The sequence below is a fragment of the Ochotona princeps genome, chromosome 7 (genome assembly GCF_030435755.1).
Source record: "Ochotona princeps isolate mOchPri1 chromosome 7, mOchPri1.hap1, whole genome shotgun sequence".
Taxonomy (NCBI): domain Eukaryota; kingdom Metazoa; phylum Chordata; class Mammalia; order Lagomorpha; family Ochotonidae; genus Ochotona; species Ochotona princeps.
The window spans coordinates 61768897-61786838 of NC_080838.1; the positions used below are offsets into that span (position 1 = coordinate 61768897).

Sequence of the window (17942 nt, forward strand, 5' to 3'; positions counted from 1 at the left end):
CACCCACGTATATGGGCATCTCCCACTGCTTTGTCAAGAGCTGGATTTGAAGCAGGGCAGCCAGGTTGCCAGTAGACTGTGACACGGAATGCTGGTGTCACAAGTGGGGCCTAACCTACTGTGCCAAAAAGCAGGCTCTAGAGAGGTATTTTTTAAGCTTGAGATGAAGTGAGATGACAGGCAGAAGAGTGGCTGAATTCTCTGGTTTGCTTGAAACTAAGTGGCTAATGCGAAAACAAACAGATACTTTTGAGATACTTTTTCAAGTTTGACAGTATTTCAAAAGAAACTACAGTTATCTTCAGGGGAGATACTATGATCCCACAGGTGATTTTCCCAGGGCGAGGCTCACCCATTGCACTTGGGATGTGCTGACCCCTGCGATTTCCCCAAATGTGGAAAATTGGACTGCTGTAATCTGTGATAGTGGGGGACTGTGTTCACACTTCCCCCCCTCCCCAAAACCCAACTTTGCTAAAAGGCAGAAAGACAGAGACAGAGAGCTTCCATTGGCTCCTTCACATCCCCAAATGCCTGCAACGGGCAGGGCAGGGCTAGAGTAGGAGGGAACTCCAGAGACTGTGATATGGGATGCAAGCCCATATTTATTTGTTTGTTTATGTATCTATGCATGTATTTGACAGGCAGGCAGCTCCCATCTGTAGGTTCCTTGGTGAATATTTTGGCAGACGGAAAGAAACATCCAAGTCATTACCACCTTCAGATAGACTTCACTGGCACTGCATTTGTGAGCTGCTTCATCAGGAGGCTTGGTGTTCAGATGTTTCCAGAACCTGAGCTACAGTCTTGAGTATGGGTTCTTCTGCAACGAAAGTTCAACTCAAATCCCATCAGTTTTAAACCCTTCTTTAGATTTATGGGTGATGTAAAATTAATACCAATTCACTTAACTACATACTAGAACACAAATATTCAACCTCTCAACCTGCTGGCTGTATTTTGCAAACTTTTCATTTTTTCAGCCGCTGGACATATACTGAACAAAAGTCTTTGTTGACTTCAGAAGTTCCTGGAAGCTTCACTTCCTTCTAGAGAAAACAGATGGCAGGCAGCGGCAAATCCTAAAGTGTGAACAATCTGGTTCTTGGCCCAGGCACTTGGAATTTCCAATAGGTCTATTAGAGATTAATTTTGCTGGTACCCTGAATGAAACGTTTAACGGTGTCTTTAAAAAAAACACCACCACCTCAACAAAACTCGTGAAGATGATTCACAGCAGTTCTACTCGTACACTTTAATACAGAGACTGAACAGAAAACGTGAAGTGAATTCTTCATTGAATACTATTTTCTACAGCTAGTCGCGGTAGGTTTTCAGATTTTGCAATGAACACGGGCAAAGCAAAAACAATCCTGATACACACTCCAGGAGACAAGCAGGCAAGGGCAAACAAAATGTTCACTGAAGGGCGTCTTTTAAAAGACAAAAATATTCTTGAGTCCTCAGCGGCTCCGGAGAACAGCGGCTGTAGGGCGGAAAGCTCAGTGTCCCTGGACCCGGGCGGCGGCAGCCGACGGCAGCAGCCGGTGCAGGTGCGTGCGGCCCGGGCATGAGGCTCACACAGTCGTCTTTGCGTCAAGTGCCCCGCACACCCGGACGCGATGTGGCCACTGCCCGTCCAGCTTCGGGGAGCCCAGAAGCACTCGGCGCGGCGGAGAACCGATGAAGGAACCCCTTTGTGTGTCCCTCCCGTACCGCGTTCCACGTTTTTGGTGGTCCCCGCGCGGCCGCCTGGACCCACGCCACTTCCGTTTCCTTTTAAAAGCCTGGCGAGGCGCGTGCGACGAAGGTATAAAAGGGAGCGAGAGGGCGGGCCCGGGGATGGAGGAGGGAAAAAAAGGAACAGAGAAAAAAAAAAAAAAAAGCCTAGCAGTGAAGGGGGCGGAGGAGGCGCCAAGGGCGCGCTCCGTGTCACGTGACCGGGACGCGCCGTTCTTCCGTCGGCCATTTTAGGTGGTCCGCGGCGGCGCCATTAAAGCGAGGAGGCGAGAGTGGCCGCCGCTGTTTCTTCAATTTTTTTTTTTTTTTTTTTTTTTATAAAGTGCAGCCGGGAGAGAGCGGGAGTGCGCTCCGCGTGAAAGTGGGAGGTGAGGCGGGCAGGCCAGGGAGCGGCACCGGAGCCTTCGGAGGAGGCAGGCGCGCACCGTCTCTGTGTGCTCGGCGAGGCTGAGCGGGCGCGCGGCCGGCGGCGACGGGGCTTACTTTGCTGCTAGTTTCGGTTCTCGGCGGCGGGTGTCGTGTCGGCGGCGGAGGCAGGAGCAGCATGTCGGAGGAGCAGTTCGGCGGGGACGGGGCGGAGGCGGCCACGGCGGCGGCGGCGGTAGGCGGCTCGGCGGGCGAGCAGGAGGGAGCCATGGTGGCGGCGGCGGCGGCGGCGGCGCAGGGGGCAGCGGCGGCGGCGGCGGGAAGCGGAGCCGGGACCGGGGGCGGCACAGCGGCCGGAGGCACCGAAGGAGGCAGCGTCGAGTCCGAGGGGGCCAAGATCGACGCCAGTAAGAACGAGGAGGACGAAGGGTGAGTAAGGGGGCGGCCCGGGATAGTGAGGCCCGAGTAGGCCCCCTCCCCCCATGCCCCGCTCCCCGCCTTCTAGGCCTCGTTCCCGCTCTCGCCCGTCGGCCAGGCCAGCCCTGCAGCCTCCGCGCTCCGGTCGTGCCTTGGGGATCCCAGGGACACCCCCTTTTTCACCCCCTCCGTCTCCGGCTGCCGCCGCCTCCCTCCCCTCTCCCATCGCGCACACACACGTTGCCACCTTTAGCCGTCACCGTGCAGCTCGCCGGCCCGCCCTCCTGTCCTCCCTTGGTCGTGGGTCGCCTTCCACCCACGGAACCGCCAGGATTTTTGTTTTTTCTCGTCTTGATGGGCATCTTTCCCTTTTTTTTGGTCTGTTTTGGACGCCCCCCCTTCTCCTGTGGCTACCTGTTCCCCTCGTTTTTTTTCCCCAAAAGTGCCAGGCCTGCCCGCCTTCCTGGGTGCCCCCGTGTCGCCCCGATTGTCTGTGAGCTCACGTTTTGGGGGACGTGCCCGCTCCCGCGGCTTCCAGGCCGAGCTTTCTCCAGCCCGTGGAGGAAGTTTGGGCTGGGGGCTTGTTCGTGGGCCGTCGACCCGCGGATTCCCCTTCGGCCCAGGGCGCCGCCCGGCTCTGGTGCTGTGGGCCTCGGCCGTGCCAAGTTCCTGGGCAGCAGCGGCAGGGCCTGCGCTTGACCCGGAGCTCCTGCTCCCTGCCCCGGCCCCCGCCGGGGTTCTGAGCGCGCACCCATTTCGTGCCTTGCGCTCGGGTTTCCCGATGGTTCTTATCGATTTGGTGCAGTTCGCTCTTTTTTTTTTCCCCCTGTTATCCTTGTTTATTTTCTGGTGCCCAGGTCAGCTTTTTTTTTTTTTTTTTGGTCTGCGGATTCCTCTCCCTGTAAAAGGCCTACCCACTGGCCCTCTCATAAACTGAACACATCCTGTATTGTGCTGTGGGATTTTTTTGGGGGGGGGGAGGGGGCGCGTTCAGTACAAACTTGCTTTCTCTGTTTGGCGTAACGGTTCTGACTGTACTACCTAAAGCTGCATGTGATGGGTTGGAACGCAGCCCTTGGGATCGGGAGCCTAGTGCAGGAGTTAGGAGGGACTGAATCGGGTTGTGGTTGGGCGTTCTTCTTCCCGAACTGGCTGCTGATCCTGGGTCAGTGCTTTTGTAATAGGGAATGTGTGTGTCTCACTTTGGCCAGGCGAGAGGTGTTGGTGGGAAGGTAAAGGCACCAAGACACCGTTTTAGCCCGTGAAAACAGGGTTTCCTTCGGTGGGGGACAGCAGCGGGGATGGGGGAGGGAAGGGGACGAGGCGCTTTGGAATATAGATTGTGATAATCCCAGCCCAGGCCAGTTTGTCAGGCTGGTTTGCTGCTTGGGCTGGCTGGGGGGCGGGGGAGTGCAGGTGGAAGGGGTGATGAGCTTTTTCCAGTTACACAAAGCTTGAATTCTGTGTTAACCTAGTTGGAGAAAGGAATATGTTAAATATTTGGAAATTCAAGCCTGTAACATTTTGGTTTTTACTTTGTGAATTGTTTGGACAGAGGCACCAGAATGATTGCATAACTTAAAATATTTGAGACAGGTTTTCTGTTAGCCCCGAGTTTTCCGATCACCGAACAGTAGTTATCTACTGTTGAAGTGTAGATGAATGAAAAGTTTTTAACCCTTACAATGCCAAAAGCTAAAACTAGCATTTTGATTGGTTGCTGTACCGGTTGTTAATTCCCTAGCCATTCAAACTCCTCCCCACGACACACTGAAGCAGCGACGGCACAGCGGGAAGAATGGTAAAACTTTTAAATTTTATTTCTGTATTATAACGATTTCAGTAATAACATACGGAATCTGTATACTGGTTAGTTGCCCATTGATCCCCAGGAAATTCTAGACATTACTGTAGGCTGTCTTGTACCTGGGGTATAAAAGCTTTTCAGCATCGTGCATAATCTTTGGGCAATGTTGATGCCATTAACGCGGTGTTTGCTGTTGGGCAGTGCATGATTGAAGCGTGACCACTTTATGCTAAATATGTTTAGTATTTGTGTCTATATCTGGAGAAGAGAAAAATTTAATGTAATTTCCCATTTGATTTGTTTTTGTTGAAAAACTTGGGGAATTAAATTTAATGCTAAATATGAAGACTCCCTTGCTATAAAATATTGTGTACTTCAAATATCTTGCATGCTATACTAAAATATTTGGAGCTGTCAGAAGTAAAACCATTGAACTAGCACTGTGTTAACATAAAAATGTTTGTCTCGTTACCGCCCTATTTGTACTATTCACTTAATGACCATTGGCTGTGTACTGTCAGAGGTGGGCCAGTGTGGCTTTCCACTACAGCTCTTACCAGATTTTTTATTTTCAGTGTGATTTGGCTGGAATGTTAATTACAGTTGGTTGACATGTATTCACAATTGCATGACTTCTCTTTGGAGGCTGGTAGGTTGAGTATTGTTCTTTTTATCCTGCCTTTCCCCCTCCTAAATGTCAGTCTAATACCTTTGGGATATTTGAGTTTTCCATGAGTTTGGATTGCCGCCTCTGGAGATGAGGAGGCCTGGGGTTTGTAGACAGTTGCTATTTCTTTGCACAGACTATGTCCTGTTTTAAGGACCCATTTGGATAACATTTAAATTTTACACAGCATTTGTGTATTACACAAAATCTGTCCAGTATGGGGGGTGGGGGAAGAGTAGAAACAGTAGGCTAAACGAAAATCAAAAAAAGCAAAAAAGAATATGAAAGTGGCATTCGAATTAAACATACAGAATAAAAATATATGGATGAATAATATGAATATATTCCCCCTACTTGGTAACAACTTGACATCGATCAGTTTTATTGTTAGATAATGGTGACACATTGAAGATTATGACCAGTTTTCGTTAACTAGTAATTTCATATGAATGACCATAGACTAGGTTTGAAAGACAGTGTTTTGACAGAATTATGCTTGCCCCACTAAATAAAGTTACATAGTTTACAACTCTTTGGGTGACTTCTTAGGAAAAATGGGCTACATGTTTATGGCAAATGAACACTGAATTATAGCTAGCTTTGTCACCACCTAAGATTTTACTGAATTTGACTTAAAGTCAAGCATATTACAATTGTAAAATAAGGGTTTTGCTTATGAACAAGAAGTTCTGAAGACATTTGAACTTTTTGGTGTCTACTTGTCATTTTGTTTCCTTTCTTGTCTCCCACGTTGAAGGGTACTGGGCAAGTTTTATAGTCTTCATATAAGAATTCTTAAATATAAGAGCATCTGAATTTGATTTGTTTTACACAGTTCCGCATACATGTGTTCTTAGAAATCCAGTTTCTATTCTTAGAAATGGTTATACTTTCGTTCTAAAAAGGGTTTAAAAGTCAGTTTGTTGTGGATCTAGTTTTTGTTTCTTTGCCTTTTACAGAAACAAATGCAGAACTGTTAGTACGTCTTCGCTACACTTGTAGTGAATGTTTCTGCAGTTGGCTGTGGGGATTGAGGCTAATTGGGCATTCTATAGTAAAATGTCTTCTTGCATTCACCTTGCTTTAATCTTTCCAGTGTTAACGTTCCTAGTTTTTACTTAAGAGCAGTTGCATTGGCGTTTCTTCCCATTTTGCTTTATGGTGTGGCCTCATTCTGTCCTCTGCAGTGCTGCAGTTCTTTTGGGGTAGGTACTTTAAACTTACATAGTGTCTGGCACACTATACGAGACTGTGTAGCAGCTCCCCAGGGGGAGATCAGTGCAAAGTCAGAATGTTGTGCTAGCTTTCAGCTTTTAGCAAGGAGTAGATTATGTTGATGTTCCTGCTGGACTGGGTAGGAAGCCAAATAATTCCTCACAGTTCAGCCAAAGCACAGCAGTGTGATATATAGTACTAGGATATGTGTATTTTGTGAGTTCTGCTATAGGTTGTTACCTGTCTAGTTTTAAGGCAATTGGGCTCACGTTATTGTTCTGAATAGTTGAGATCCACATTGGTAATATTAATCCTCCTAGGACAGTTTGAACATAGGTTTTTTTGTAGAACAGTTCTGAGCAGTCGCTAAATTTACTGGCCTTTGGTTCAGTTAAGTGTAAAGTTGAGACCTGTGTAGGTATGGGACTTGATGTTAGCATTCTTTGGAACTTTTGCCCAGTTTCCTGGGTTAAAATTGTGGAACGTCATGTCCTAAGTCCCTAATCTTAGGATGACTATTTAAAGGAATAGTTTTGTTTACATTTCAAATTGTTTATTATGAAAGTAAAATTCTGACTTTTTAAGCTCGAAATTGGAGATGACATTTAAGTTTTTCAGTGTTGTTTTCTCAGATAAGCAAGCATACATGCTTTAACCCTATGTTCCTTTCTCAGGCCTTGTGATCCCTTCTGTAAACGTAGTGTGTGCTTTCCTTGGGGACTCCAAGGCTGCCCTATGGTGAAAACGTTTTCCGGTTTTAGTGATTCATGGCCCCCATGAAGGATGCTTAGGTTCATCCTTCAAATGACAATACATGCCGTGTTTTAAAACATTAAAGAAGAAATAGAGTAACATTTTTCCCCATTCCACTGAAAGGCTATGTGCACTTCAGTGTGTGTGCAGATTGACAAATGGAGTGAAATGTAACGTCTGTTTGTCCCAAGTTTGATGTGACATTAATTTTGCTTCAGTGTTTTGGTAGCTAGAGCCCTGAACTGGGTGCTGGAAACATGGAATCTGTTTGTGGTATTTCCGTTTTCAACAGTGTGGTCTCAGGTAAAACGTGTTTATAACCTGGTTTGCTGATCCGTGTTGGATACAATGCTCACCACAGGAAGATGCCTACATAACCTGCTTTCATAGCTTGTATTATCTGCTGTCCTAATAGTTGATTGCCAGTGATTTACTCTTGTGGAGTAAAGGTAAGCATGTTTTAGTTTCTGGAGTGTTAAATCATGTATTGGTGCTAGGTATTTAAGATTGTCTGGAGGTGGGAGGGAGGACTCAAATTTACTGGCAGCGTGTGGTTGGTCATGAGTTTAAGCAGTGCGTAATGTGCTGTCAACTGCTGCTTATCTTCACATTTGCAAAAGGCGCAGACGGCCCGGAAACCTAGCCCTTCCCTCTTGTGAAATATTTAAAAGGCAGCCAACAGACAGTGTCATGGAATGAATCTCATGTAGGTTTCTCCTTGTGCCATTGAAAAGTAATATTTTCAAGCGCTGAAAAAGGGTGAAAATTCATCAAAAAAACCCCAAAATCTCGATTTCTGTTAGAAAGCTTCATGAAATTGTGATTGTGTAGTGATCTCAGTTAACCAGAATATTCACGCTTTGAAGGAAGCACCATTCCTTATCTGCTAGATAAATGGGAGTTTACCTTAGAAAGTAGAAAGTGGATTGAGTTTATTTAGAATGTTAAAATTTTTAATATCTGCTTCCTTGTAATGAAAAAAAATGTTGGTTTGAATTTAAAGTATTTTTAAAATCTTATTGTTTTCAAACTTGTGCGGGTTTTTTTGTTTTGTTTTTTAACATTTGAAAGGCAGAGTGACAGGGAGAGAAAGATCTTCTGCCTGCTGGTTCTCTTCCCAAAAGGCCTCAGAGGCTGGAACTGTGCCAGGCTGAAGCCAGGAGCGTGGAGCTCTGGAACTCTCCGGGTCTCCTGTGTGCGTGATGGGCACTCTGCTGCTCCATCATCCTCCGCTTCCTCCGGTGTGTTAGAGTGAGCTGGACTGGGAGTCAGTGGCTGAGACTTGAACTAGCAGGGGTGATATCAGTGCCACAGGTGTTGGTGTAACCCACTGCACCAAAGTGCTTGCCCTATGTTTCATTTGTTCATAGGTTCATTGTAAAGTATAAGTAATGAAGTTTAATATATAAGAATTAATCTTGCTTTAAAGAGATTTCATCCATTGTTAGTCTTGAATGAGATTTTTTTTTCTCATTTACCTTGAAAAATATCAGTGTATGTAGAAGGCCAGGGAAAATGGTTTTATTCATAAGGCAGAGAGATAGTAGTGTGACTCCTTTAAAGTAAGAAAGTGTAATTCAGGTTTTCCTCTTTCACAGAAGTAGTCTGTGAGACAACTAGGTTGAAGAGATGTAGGCAGACCAATAGAAAGCAGGCAGACCAATAATATTGTGTCACGGATGAACTTTGCCATTTCCAGGTTATGTATGCTTGGATAAGTTACTTAACCTCTTAGATTCAGTGTCTGAATATACACTGTAAGAGCAAGCAGTTTTGATACCTTATAGGATTACATGAAGATTGAATGAGGCCATGTAAATAAAGTGTTTTACACCATAAAAAAAGAAATCCAGGGAAAATGGTAATAGAAATTTAGAATTTATTGATGAAGTTTTTGTGTGGAGAATTTTATTGGCTAACTTTAGTATTATTTTTAGTTTTAAGTGATTAAAAGTAGTTGTGCAGATTATATACCAGATAAGAGTGGTTTTTATGCGAATTCTGAAGCCGCTCCAAACTGTTTGATGATAGCTACTTGGAAGTACCATAGACAACTGATTTATTTCTTATGTGCTAGTGAGATTTCAATATATTTGTCATTTTTGAGTTTTAGAAGAATAATTGTAATAATGGGATACTTAGGAAGTAATTTAAATAAGGATTAATGATGTGTTTGCCCAAACACATCACCTTGGCCATTTACCCTGGTGACTGGCCAGTTTTGCTATGTGCTTGAAGGAGTTACAGGTTGACATTCTGTTGCCATTTTTTAAACTGTCAGAACTTGTTATTAGAAGTTGTTATTAAGCCACATGTGTATGGTAAGATGTTAGGAATTGTTTCAATAGTAACACGTTTTTGGTTTCAATTCCAGAATTGGAAGTGTAATGTTTATTCTTTTGCCTCCAGTAAAGTGTTGTTTTGAAAGTGGGAAAATATCACTTAGTTACTTTTATTGGAAGGGAAGATTTTCATAGAGAGGAGAGATAGATCCTCCATCCTCTGGTTTACTGCTTAAGTGAACGCAAGGGCTTGAGCTGAGCTGATCCAAAGCCAGGAGTCAGGAGCTAGGAGCTTCTTCCAGGTCTTCCATTGGGTGCAGGGACCCAAGGTTTTGTGGCATCCTCTGCTGCCTTCCCAGGCCATGAGCAGGGAGCCAGAAGGAAAGTGGAGCAGGTAAGACATGAACTGGCACCCATAAAGGGTCCTGGCGCTTGCAAGGCAAGATTTTAGCTGGTTGAGCCTTTGCACCAGGCCCAGGAAAGTATCTTAAAATGAAATAATTATTGACTTTGAACATTAAACCTGGTAACTTCAGTAGACTTAAGAAAAATAAGTTAAACTATAGTGATAAAGCCATTTTTTCTCCAGAATATTCACTTATTTGAAAGGCAGAATTGTGGAGGGGGAAAGGGAGACAGGAACAGACTTCATCTGCTGGTTCACCCCCTGTGGCCGCAGTGGCCGGAGATGGGGCAGACTAAGGCCAGGAAAGAGCCTCACCTCCATTCTGACACCCAGACACTTTGGCTGTTTGCTGCTGGCTCAGGTTGTCAGTTCCCTCTCAAGTAGAGCAGTGGGAACTTGAACTTGTCATCCATATGGGGTATGGTGTTGCGGACTGTAGCTTAATTTGTCCCACCACAGTACAGGCCCCGACTGGATTTTTAAGTTGGAATATTTTCTATTAACATTCCTCTGTGTTTTAAGTTTTTTGTTTTCTTTTTTACTAGAGTGATTCGTATTTATGTAGTTTAGTGAAGTTGTCAGGATGATTTTAGAAGTTAACATTTAAAGGGCCTTAGGCAAATGATTGTTTGATTGCCGGTCTATTTTTTTCATGGGATATTTTTAAATTTCTGGGCTACTTGGAGACTGTAGCGTTGGAAATAATTGTAAGATACATTTATGTAAAACTCAGAAAACTTTTTTCTCTTCCCTTTCATATTGGAAAGCTTGTGTAACTTGTGTAATTAAAAACTTTTTTTTTCTTTTTTTTTTTTCTTTAATATTCATTTATTCATTAATTACATTGCATTACATGACTGGGATTCCCCCCCTTCACCCCAAACCCTTCCCCCATCATGAATTCCTTCACCTTGATGCATAACCACAGCTCAAGTTCCGTTGAGATTCCCTAATTAAAAGTTTACACCATACAGAGTCCAGCATCCCACTTGTCCAGTTCAAGTTCAACGGCCTCTTAGGGAGGCCCTCTCAGGTTTGTAGGCAGAGCCAGCAGAGCGTCACCTCAATCAATTAGAAGCTCCAACATATCATCAGCAACAGTCCAGGTATGATGAGGCTGGTGCAGAGTCCACTGATTGACATAGTCCGTCTTAGGGTTTCCCCTTGTCCAGTTTTCCGCTGCAAGCATAAAGCTGAGGTGGTTGATTCATCTACTCCATTTTCCATCTTTTTTTGATTAATGCTTTGATTCCTCCATTTTGTTCAGGGGAATCCCCCTAAAAAAAACTTTGAGGCATTCCCAGTCCAGGCTCCTACATGTACTACTAGTAAGCACAGTGCCCGCCACCGTCCATCACTCCGATGTAATTAAAAACTTAAGTCGTTGAGTAAATGAACGGTTGCTTTATTTAGATTATGTTTTGCCCCTTTGAAATAACTTAATTAAGTACTTAGGATGTGTGGGGCTCTGTTCTGTGCACTTTAAGTGTAGCAGTGGGATTTACTTCTCCCTGTGGATATCTGAAGTCTGCTGTTTACAAATGGGGAGACAGGGTTGGAGCTTTATGGTTTGATTTGGGGGTCGACAGCTTTGTAGGCAGTTTGGCTTTCCTGCCTCTGACCTTGTGCTGAAGGGTAGTAAGTTGTCGCACAACACAGCCCAAGGTGCTGAATGACCCACATACCATTTGAATAGTTGCTTCTACACAGTCGCTTACCTTTATGCTTACCATTTGCTTTCATCCCTGTAATATCAGCCTCTGAAAGCAGAGACTTCATAGGTAGGATTGAGAAATTAAACGTTACCACTATTGTAGATAAATGGGGATTATTGATTCTCTTACAATAACTTAAGACCAATTTATAATGTAAATGTTTTTAAAAATTCATTTTACTTGCAAGGCAAGTCAGGAAGGGGAAGAGATCTTTGATTTTCTGGTTCATTCCTCACATGTACAGAACAGCCAGCAGAAGCTAGGAGCCCAGAACTTAATCCAGGCTTCCCACGTGATACCAGGGACCTAACTGCTGCTTCTTGCAGAGCGTGGGGGGTTGTTGTTAGTGACGTTCACAGCCAGCTCAGGCCTTGGACCTGCACACTGTAATACAGGGTGAAGGTATTGTCCCAGGTCAGATCTCAGCTGCTGTGCCAGATGCTTGGGCCAGGATCAGATTTTAAACTTACGTTGTAGCTTTTTGGGCCATTTTTGTTGTTACTTGAACAAATTTTAGTAGTTTTATCTTGGCTGCTTTTATTGTTTTCTAGAGTTCCATCACTACTACGTGTTAAAGTATACCTCTGTAGGAATGGCAGCAGCTTGAAAATCAATCTTTGTGGTTAAGATGGCAGAGATAATCTGGACAGATGTGGTGCTTTAAGCAAGATAGAGTTTTATAAGTACAGATATTGAAGTTGGTATTACCTTCTGCCATGTCCTCAGGAAGGAGAGCTCATTTTTTCATGATTGAGGTAAACCTTTTGTGATACAGTTACTGCTTGCTGTGCCTGCAGAATAAAGAAGTGGATTTAATATGTTCCATTGAGTATAAGTGAAATGGACTTGGTATAGTAGTTTGTGATCATTGTAGCATATTCAGGTGTCTGGTGGATATAATGTCCAGCAGTTGTTTTTAATTAGAGTAGGAAAAAAAAGTTAAGTGTGTTTTTTGGGTGGTGGGCCTGCCAGAAAATTAACACATTGTTTCAAAGAAGAGCCACTTACGTGGCTACTTAGAAACTACTGACTTTATGTAAAGTTGGGAGCTGGCTACTTTCCATGTAAAGTGGGAAAGTAGACATTTTAAAACGATGCCTGGTGGTTAACCTGGCAGAAATGAAAAATACAGCTTGTAAAAAGCAGTAAGGAAATGAGATGACTTGATGTAATTGCTAATTTTAGAGGACCCTACAGGCATTCTACAACAGTTATGATATATTAATGACTGACCCTTAGAATGTTATATCATAATTGTAATATTTTTATTATGAAGGCAGAAGAATATGAGATGTTATAGGAAAAAAATCACTACGAATAGTTGAAGGTTAAATAACTGGGCAGGATTAAGGAACCCTTTAAGGAAGGTGGAATTCTTTTCCTTTTTTTAAAAAAAAAATATTTTAAAGAGTTATGGATGGAGAGAAAAGAATCTTCCCATCAGCTGGTTCTCTTCCCAAATGGCCACGACAAGCCAGGCTGGGCCATGTTGGAGCCAGGAGCCTGGAACTCCATCTGGGTCTCCCACAAAGTTGGCAGGGGCCCAACCACTTGGGCCATCTTGTGCTCTTTCCCAGGCGCATTAGCAGTGAGCTGGATGGGAGGTGGAACAGCCAGGACTGGAACCAGCGTCCATATGGGATGCCAGCATCGCAGGCTGCAACTTGACCCCACTGCGCCCTAACGCCGGCCCCAAGGAAGGTGGAATTCTTGGCTCCTTATTCTGTTGGAGGGTACTGGGTAGCTGAAGTTCTGCCATGTATTATGCTCTAATTTTTTCTTTCTTTTTTTTTTTTTGAGAACAGATAATCATTGCATGATATATGTAGAAGTATCATTAACCAGAATAGTTAATATTCTAGATAAATAGAGTTGGTTATGTAGGAAGAAATGTCTCTAGGGGGAACCCTTTTAACTCCAAAGGGTAGTGTGTTTAGAGAATACTGACCAATTTGGTGAGTTTATGTATAAGAAAATTGACTTTTATCTTTGAAGCACATTGACAATCCAGGATACTTTCCCAATACCAGTACTGGTTTGGTGAAATAAAGCAAGTTCTGTCTTGATACCTGATTAATAGACCAAACTTTTTGATTTTGTTTAGCTTAAGTTATTTACAATAAGGCTTTTGTGTGCAGCTCTGTTCTCTTCAGGCTGAAATCATTTCAAACTTTACTGATGGACGCTTGTTTCCGTTCTAGAATTTATCAAGAGCGCATTGTTTTTTATAGTTCTGTCTCAAATTTAAAAAGATGACAATCTCTTCATCTTAAAAGAATTAATGTTGGTAAAGAATTTTCATCTGTGAAGGAAGTACTCTGGATCTTTAGATTAAAAACAAGATCCTTAAAGTGAATTGCACAAATAAGGATTGTACATTACATTTTAATGAAAGAAAAATGCCTCAAAGATTTTTTCCATGTAATAACAAATATCTAAAATACCTACACAACATTATGGGTGTTTTTGTTACACTATTATAAAATGCCAAAAGGATTGAAAGTGCTAATTTATGTGTGGGAATTTTATTTGAGAAGTCCAAAAAACTGAAAAAAGAAAAAACCAAAGAAACAAATGGTTCACTTTAGAATACATGTCTATGTCTAAACCCTGACCTGAAATGGGAAGGCCAGTATACACTTCAGGTAAGACTGGGCTGAGAGTCTTAAATCTAGGTATTAAAAGTAAAATAGTAAACACATCAGTATCACCTCAGTTAATCGGGCATCTTTGGGGAGAGTGAGGATGAACCTTAGTGGCAGTATCTCAGAAGCCCACAAGATGGAGAGGTTTTATAATGTCTTTCCTGGAACTGAGAGTAGCATTTCCCCATCCTAGGCTTGACCACCCAGTTACAACGAAAAGAAAACCTTGAGCAAATATGATTTCCTCCCCCCCATGGTGAAATACTTAATTCTCAAATAACAAATTCTGACAGTTTATACTTCAAATATAAACTTCCGGTCTTGTTTCTTTAAAGGGAGGGTGGCATAGATCAGTTTGTTTTTGAAGGGAGCAGTTGTAAAAAGGATCAGTTTCCAGATTTGAATTTGCACAGATTTTGCTGCAAAAATGTTACGACCCTGAAAATATTTTGTTTTACTGTGTGTCTTTGGTTTTGTCCTGGTGGCTTAAAATTTTTTATTGCTGGTTAACTGAGGTTCTACTGTAAATAAATCTGTAGAATAGACTGTGCTTTTCATTGGGTTATTTTCACTTAATTATCTGCCTGGCCACTTTCGCCTTAGCACATCAAGAAGTTGGTTCACTATTTGTGAGACAAGACTTCTCCATTTTCTGTGCTAAGAGCTTTGTTAATGAAAACTGTTGAAAGGTGAAGCACTTTAGCATTGACAGGGTGCTGGTTGCTGCGATCATTGGGATGGCCTAGCCTTTGATAAGTTTGGAAGAAAGATTTGAAACTATGGCTGACAGTATTTAATGTATGTTAATCAAAAGTTAATGTGCAATTTTGCCTTTGGGTACATACTTACCTTTAGCGAGTGGAAAGATTAATTCCTGCTTGCACTCTATTCCGTAATTATTCAAGAGCAGCAGTGAAAAGCAAAACTTGTATCTGGGATTGGATGCCTCTTGATAAGGGAAATTTTAATGATAAACTTCCCAGTAAATTGGTGCAAAAGAGAAAAAGGTGTGTTAATGTTAATAGATAAAGCTTAAGACAAAGTTAAATTTTTCTTAGTATATTAATACTGCTTTTTGTCTTTACAGGAAAATGTTTATAGGAGGCCTTAGCTGGGACACTACAAAGAAAGATCTGAAGGACTACTTTTCCAAATTTGGTGAAGTTGTAGACTGCACTCTGAAGTTAGATCCTATCACAGGGCGATCAAGGGGTTTTGGCTTTGTGCTATTTAAAGAGTCGGAGAGTGTAGATAAGGTAGCGTGTTATATATTCTATACAAAATACTAAAACACGAATAGTTGGAAGGAGTTTGCTCATTATGGTTCCCCTTTTACAAATACAGGAAGAAATATAGTTCTTCCCCAAATCAATTGTATAAAGAGAAGGGGGTTCAACAATTTTTACTGAATGTTACGTGTGTCAGGCTTTGATAAATTAATTTAAAAATACAGATACTTAAAGACACCTGGTTAGAAGATATTTTGAAATTTTGTTGAGTTGAGTTTTTACTGACTTCATAATTTTGGTCCTGGGCTAAGGGGAATTTAATAATCATATTTGTTATGTCCCTGCCAGTTATTGGAAATGATTGTCTAGTAATAATTGGCTATACTCTTCCAATTTTATTGACCTTTAGATTTTTAAAATTTTTAAAGATTTGTTTATTTTTTGTTGGAAAGGCAGATATAGAGAGAGGAGGAGAGACAGGAAGATCTTCTGTCCGATGGTTCACTCCTTAAGTGGCCGTAGCAGCTGGAGCTGAGCCAATCCAAAGCCAGGAGCTTCTTCCGGGAATCCCACACGGGTGCAGGGTCCCAAGGCTTTGGGCCGTCCTTGACTGCTTTCCCAGGCCACAAGCAGGGAGCTGGATGGGAAGTGGAGCTGCCGGGATTAGAGCTGGCGCCCATATGGGATCCCGGCGTGTGCAAGGCGAGGACTTTAGCCACTACACTATGATGCTGGGCCTGACCTTTATATTTTAATACTGGTAAAACGTGACATTAGCACTTACCATATCTCCACATGACTTGACAATTTGTGCTTTGCTTTAGGTATATGTAAGATTTAAGTTAATATTCTTAATTAAGTTATGCATATTTAAAAGTTAAAAACTCTGGTTTCTTTAGGTGATGGATCAGAAAGAACATAAATTGAATGGAAAAGTGATTGACCCTAAAAGGGCCAAAGCCATGAAAACAAAAGAACCTGTTAAAAAAATTTTTGTTGGTGGCCTTTCTCCAGATACACCTGAAGAGAAAATAAGAGAGTACTTTGGGGGTTTTGGTGAGGTATGTTATAAATGTTCTGATCCGGTTGTAATTGGGTGTGAATGTGATTGTCACGTTAAGCAGACTCAAATCACTTGAGTTTTCACCATGTTTTAAGTAGATTATGTGACTGGTTTTGGAGTAAGGATGTTTGAAAATAATTATTAGCAGGGTTTTGAATATCAGTTGACTGTTTTTCCTGTTTTGAAAATGTTTTTAATTTGAAAAGGCAGTTTTACATAGAGGATGAAGGAGCTATCTTGTCTCTTCTGATTTACTTCCTAAATTACTGCAGTGGCTGAAGCTGAGCCAGTCCAGAGCTAGGAGCTGCTTCTGCGTCTCCCATATGGGTGTAGGGGGCCAAGCATTTGAACTGTCCACTGCTTTCCCCATCCCTAAGCAGCGAGCTGGATCAGAAGTGGAGCAGCTGGGATATGAACTGGCACCCATGTGGGATGCTGGCATTGGCACATGGAGGAACGGTCTGTGGAGCCATTGCACTCAGATGATAGTGTTTTTCGTAGTGAACACTTACTGAACTCATATGCTGGGCATAGAGTCTTATGAAAGATGATGCCAACAAGCATTCTGAAAGATTTTCCCAGATGATTAGAAACAATGTATCAGGAAGAGATGCAGATTGAGCTAAGATACGTTTGTGGAAAGGAATGAATTAAGACTTGGGCGCAGTGTTTTTAACAGAGCAGGTGCTTAAGTGCAAATTTAATCACATCAGCCATGGGCTAAGTGAAATAGATACAGGTTCCTTTTATGTGTTCAGAGTTTAGGTGGCAAAGTGGTGGCCCTGTTTAGAAAAAGCCTACGGACAGCCTTACCTTGTTTTTGAGAGAATATATGCTGAACTGAAATATGACCCACAAAGTGTGTATGTCTCTCTTAAACATTTTTTTTTTTTTAAAGATTTATTTTATTTTTATTACAAAGTCAGATATACTGAGAGGAGGAGAGATAGAGAGGAAGTGGAGCTGCCGGGATTAGAACCAGCAGCCATATGGGATCAAGGCGAGGGCCCCAGCCACTAGGCCACGCTGCCGAGCCCTCTCTTAAACATTTACTAGAGCACATGACATTGGAATAGTCATGGCAGCGTGCAGTCTTATGTGAGATGAGCATGCGCTATCATAAATGGTTGGAGAGAAAGACATAGCAGAGGTGATGACCGAATGTTTCCTCACGTGTTTTTTGTGTTTAAGCCTGTGCTTTTAATGATAATGAAGTGCACATCAAAATTTTTTTTTGTATCAGGTGGAATCGATAGAGCTCCCCATGGACAACAAGACCAATAAGAGGCGTGGATTCTGCTTTATTACCTTTAAAGAAGAAGAACCAGTTAAGAAGATAATGGAAAAGAAGTACCATAACGTTGGTCTTAGTAAAGTAAGTGAAACAATTCTTGTGGAGAAAACTAGCTAGTATAACTGAATGGTTCAGCTTTGTGCAAAGGCTTCAGTTTCCCTGTTTACACTTTAAAAAATTATCTCTTTGGTTCTTTATCATTGTTGTTGATCATATTTGTTCTTTTGGGGGGGGGGGACAGAGAGGGAGATAATTGTTACTTTTCAAATGGATTTTTTCTTGGCTTTTATCCAGAAATGTTTTAAAGGACCTGACAGGTGAAAGTAAGTATGTGTGGCAGATA

The 17942-nt window shown here is 42.5% G+C and overlaps 1 protein-coding gene and 1 non-coding gene across 9 annotated transcripts in view; both read left to right on the top strand.

The window, feature by feature from the left end:
* The first annotated feature begins 291 nt into the window (after positions 1 to 291).
* LOC118759076 (U1 spliceosomal RNA) lies at positions 292 to 455 on the top strand. Its single transcript, XR_004995975.2, has one exon. It is a non-coding gene; the product is annotated as a U1 spliceosomal RNA (small nuclear RNA).
* A 1487-nt stretch (positions 456 to 1942) lies between these two features.
* The window catches only part of HNRNPD (heterogeneous nuclear ribonucleoprotein D), a 19118-nt gene continuing 3118 nt past the window's right edge, over positions 1943 to 17942 (top strand). For 2 of the 8 annotated variants that reach the window (XR_009245854.1, XM_004590607.4), the window contains exons 1-5: positions 1944 to 2535; positions 4268 to 4324; positions 15101 to 15269; positions 16142 to 16303; positions 17549 to 17680. Coding sequence is in view for 6 of the 8 variants with exons in the window: in XM_004590607.4 (XP_004590664.2) it covers positions 2285 to 2535; positions 4268 to 4324; positions 15101 to 15269; positions 16142 to 16303; positions 17549 to 17680 (771 nt within the window). In the remaining 2 variants the exon portion in view is untranslated. Of the gene's footprint in view, positions 2536 to 4267; positions 4325 to 4905; positions 4980 to 12945; positions 13070 to 15100; positions 15270 to 16141; positions 16304 to 17548; positions 17681 to 17942 lie in introns of those variants that run through there. The other 6 variants (XR_009245855.1, XM_004590606.4, XM_058667160.1 and 3 more) reach the window with 6 other exon arrangements.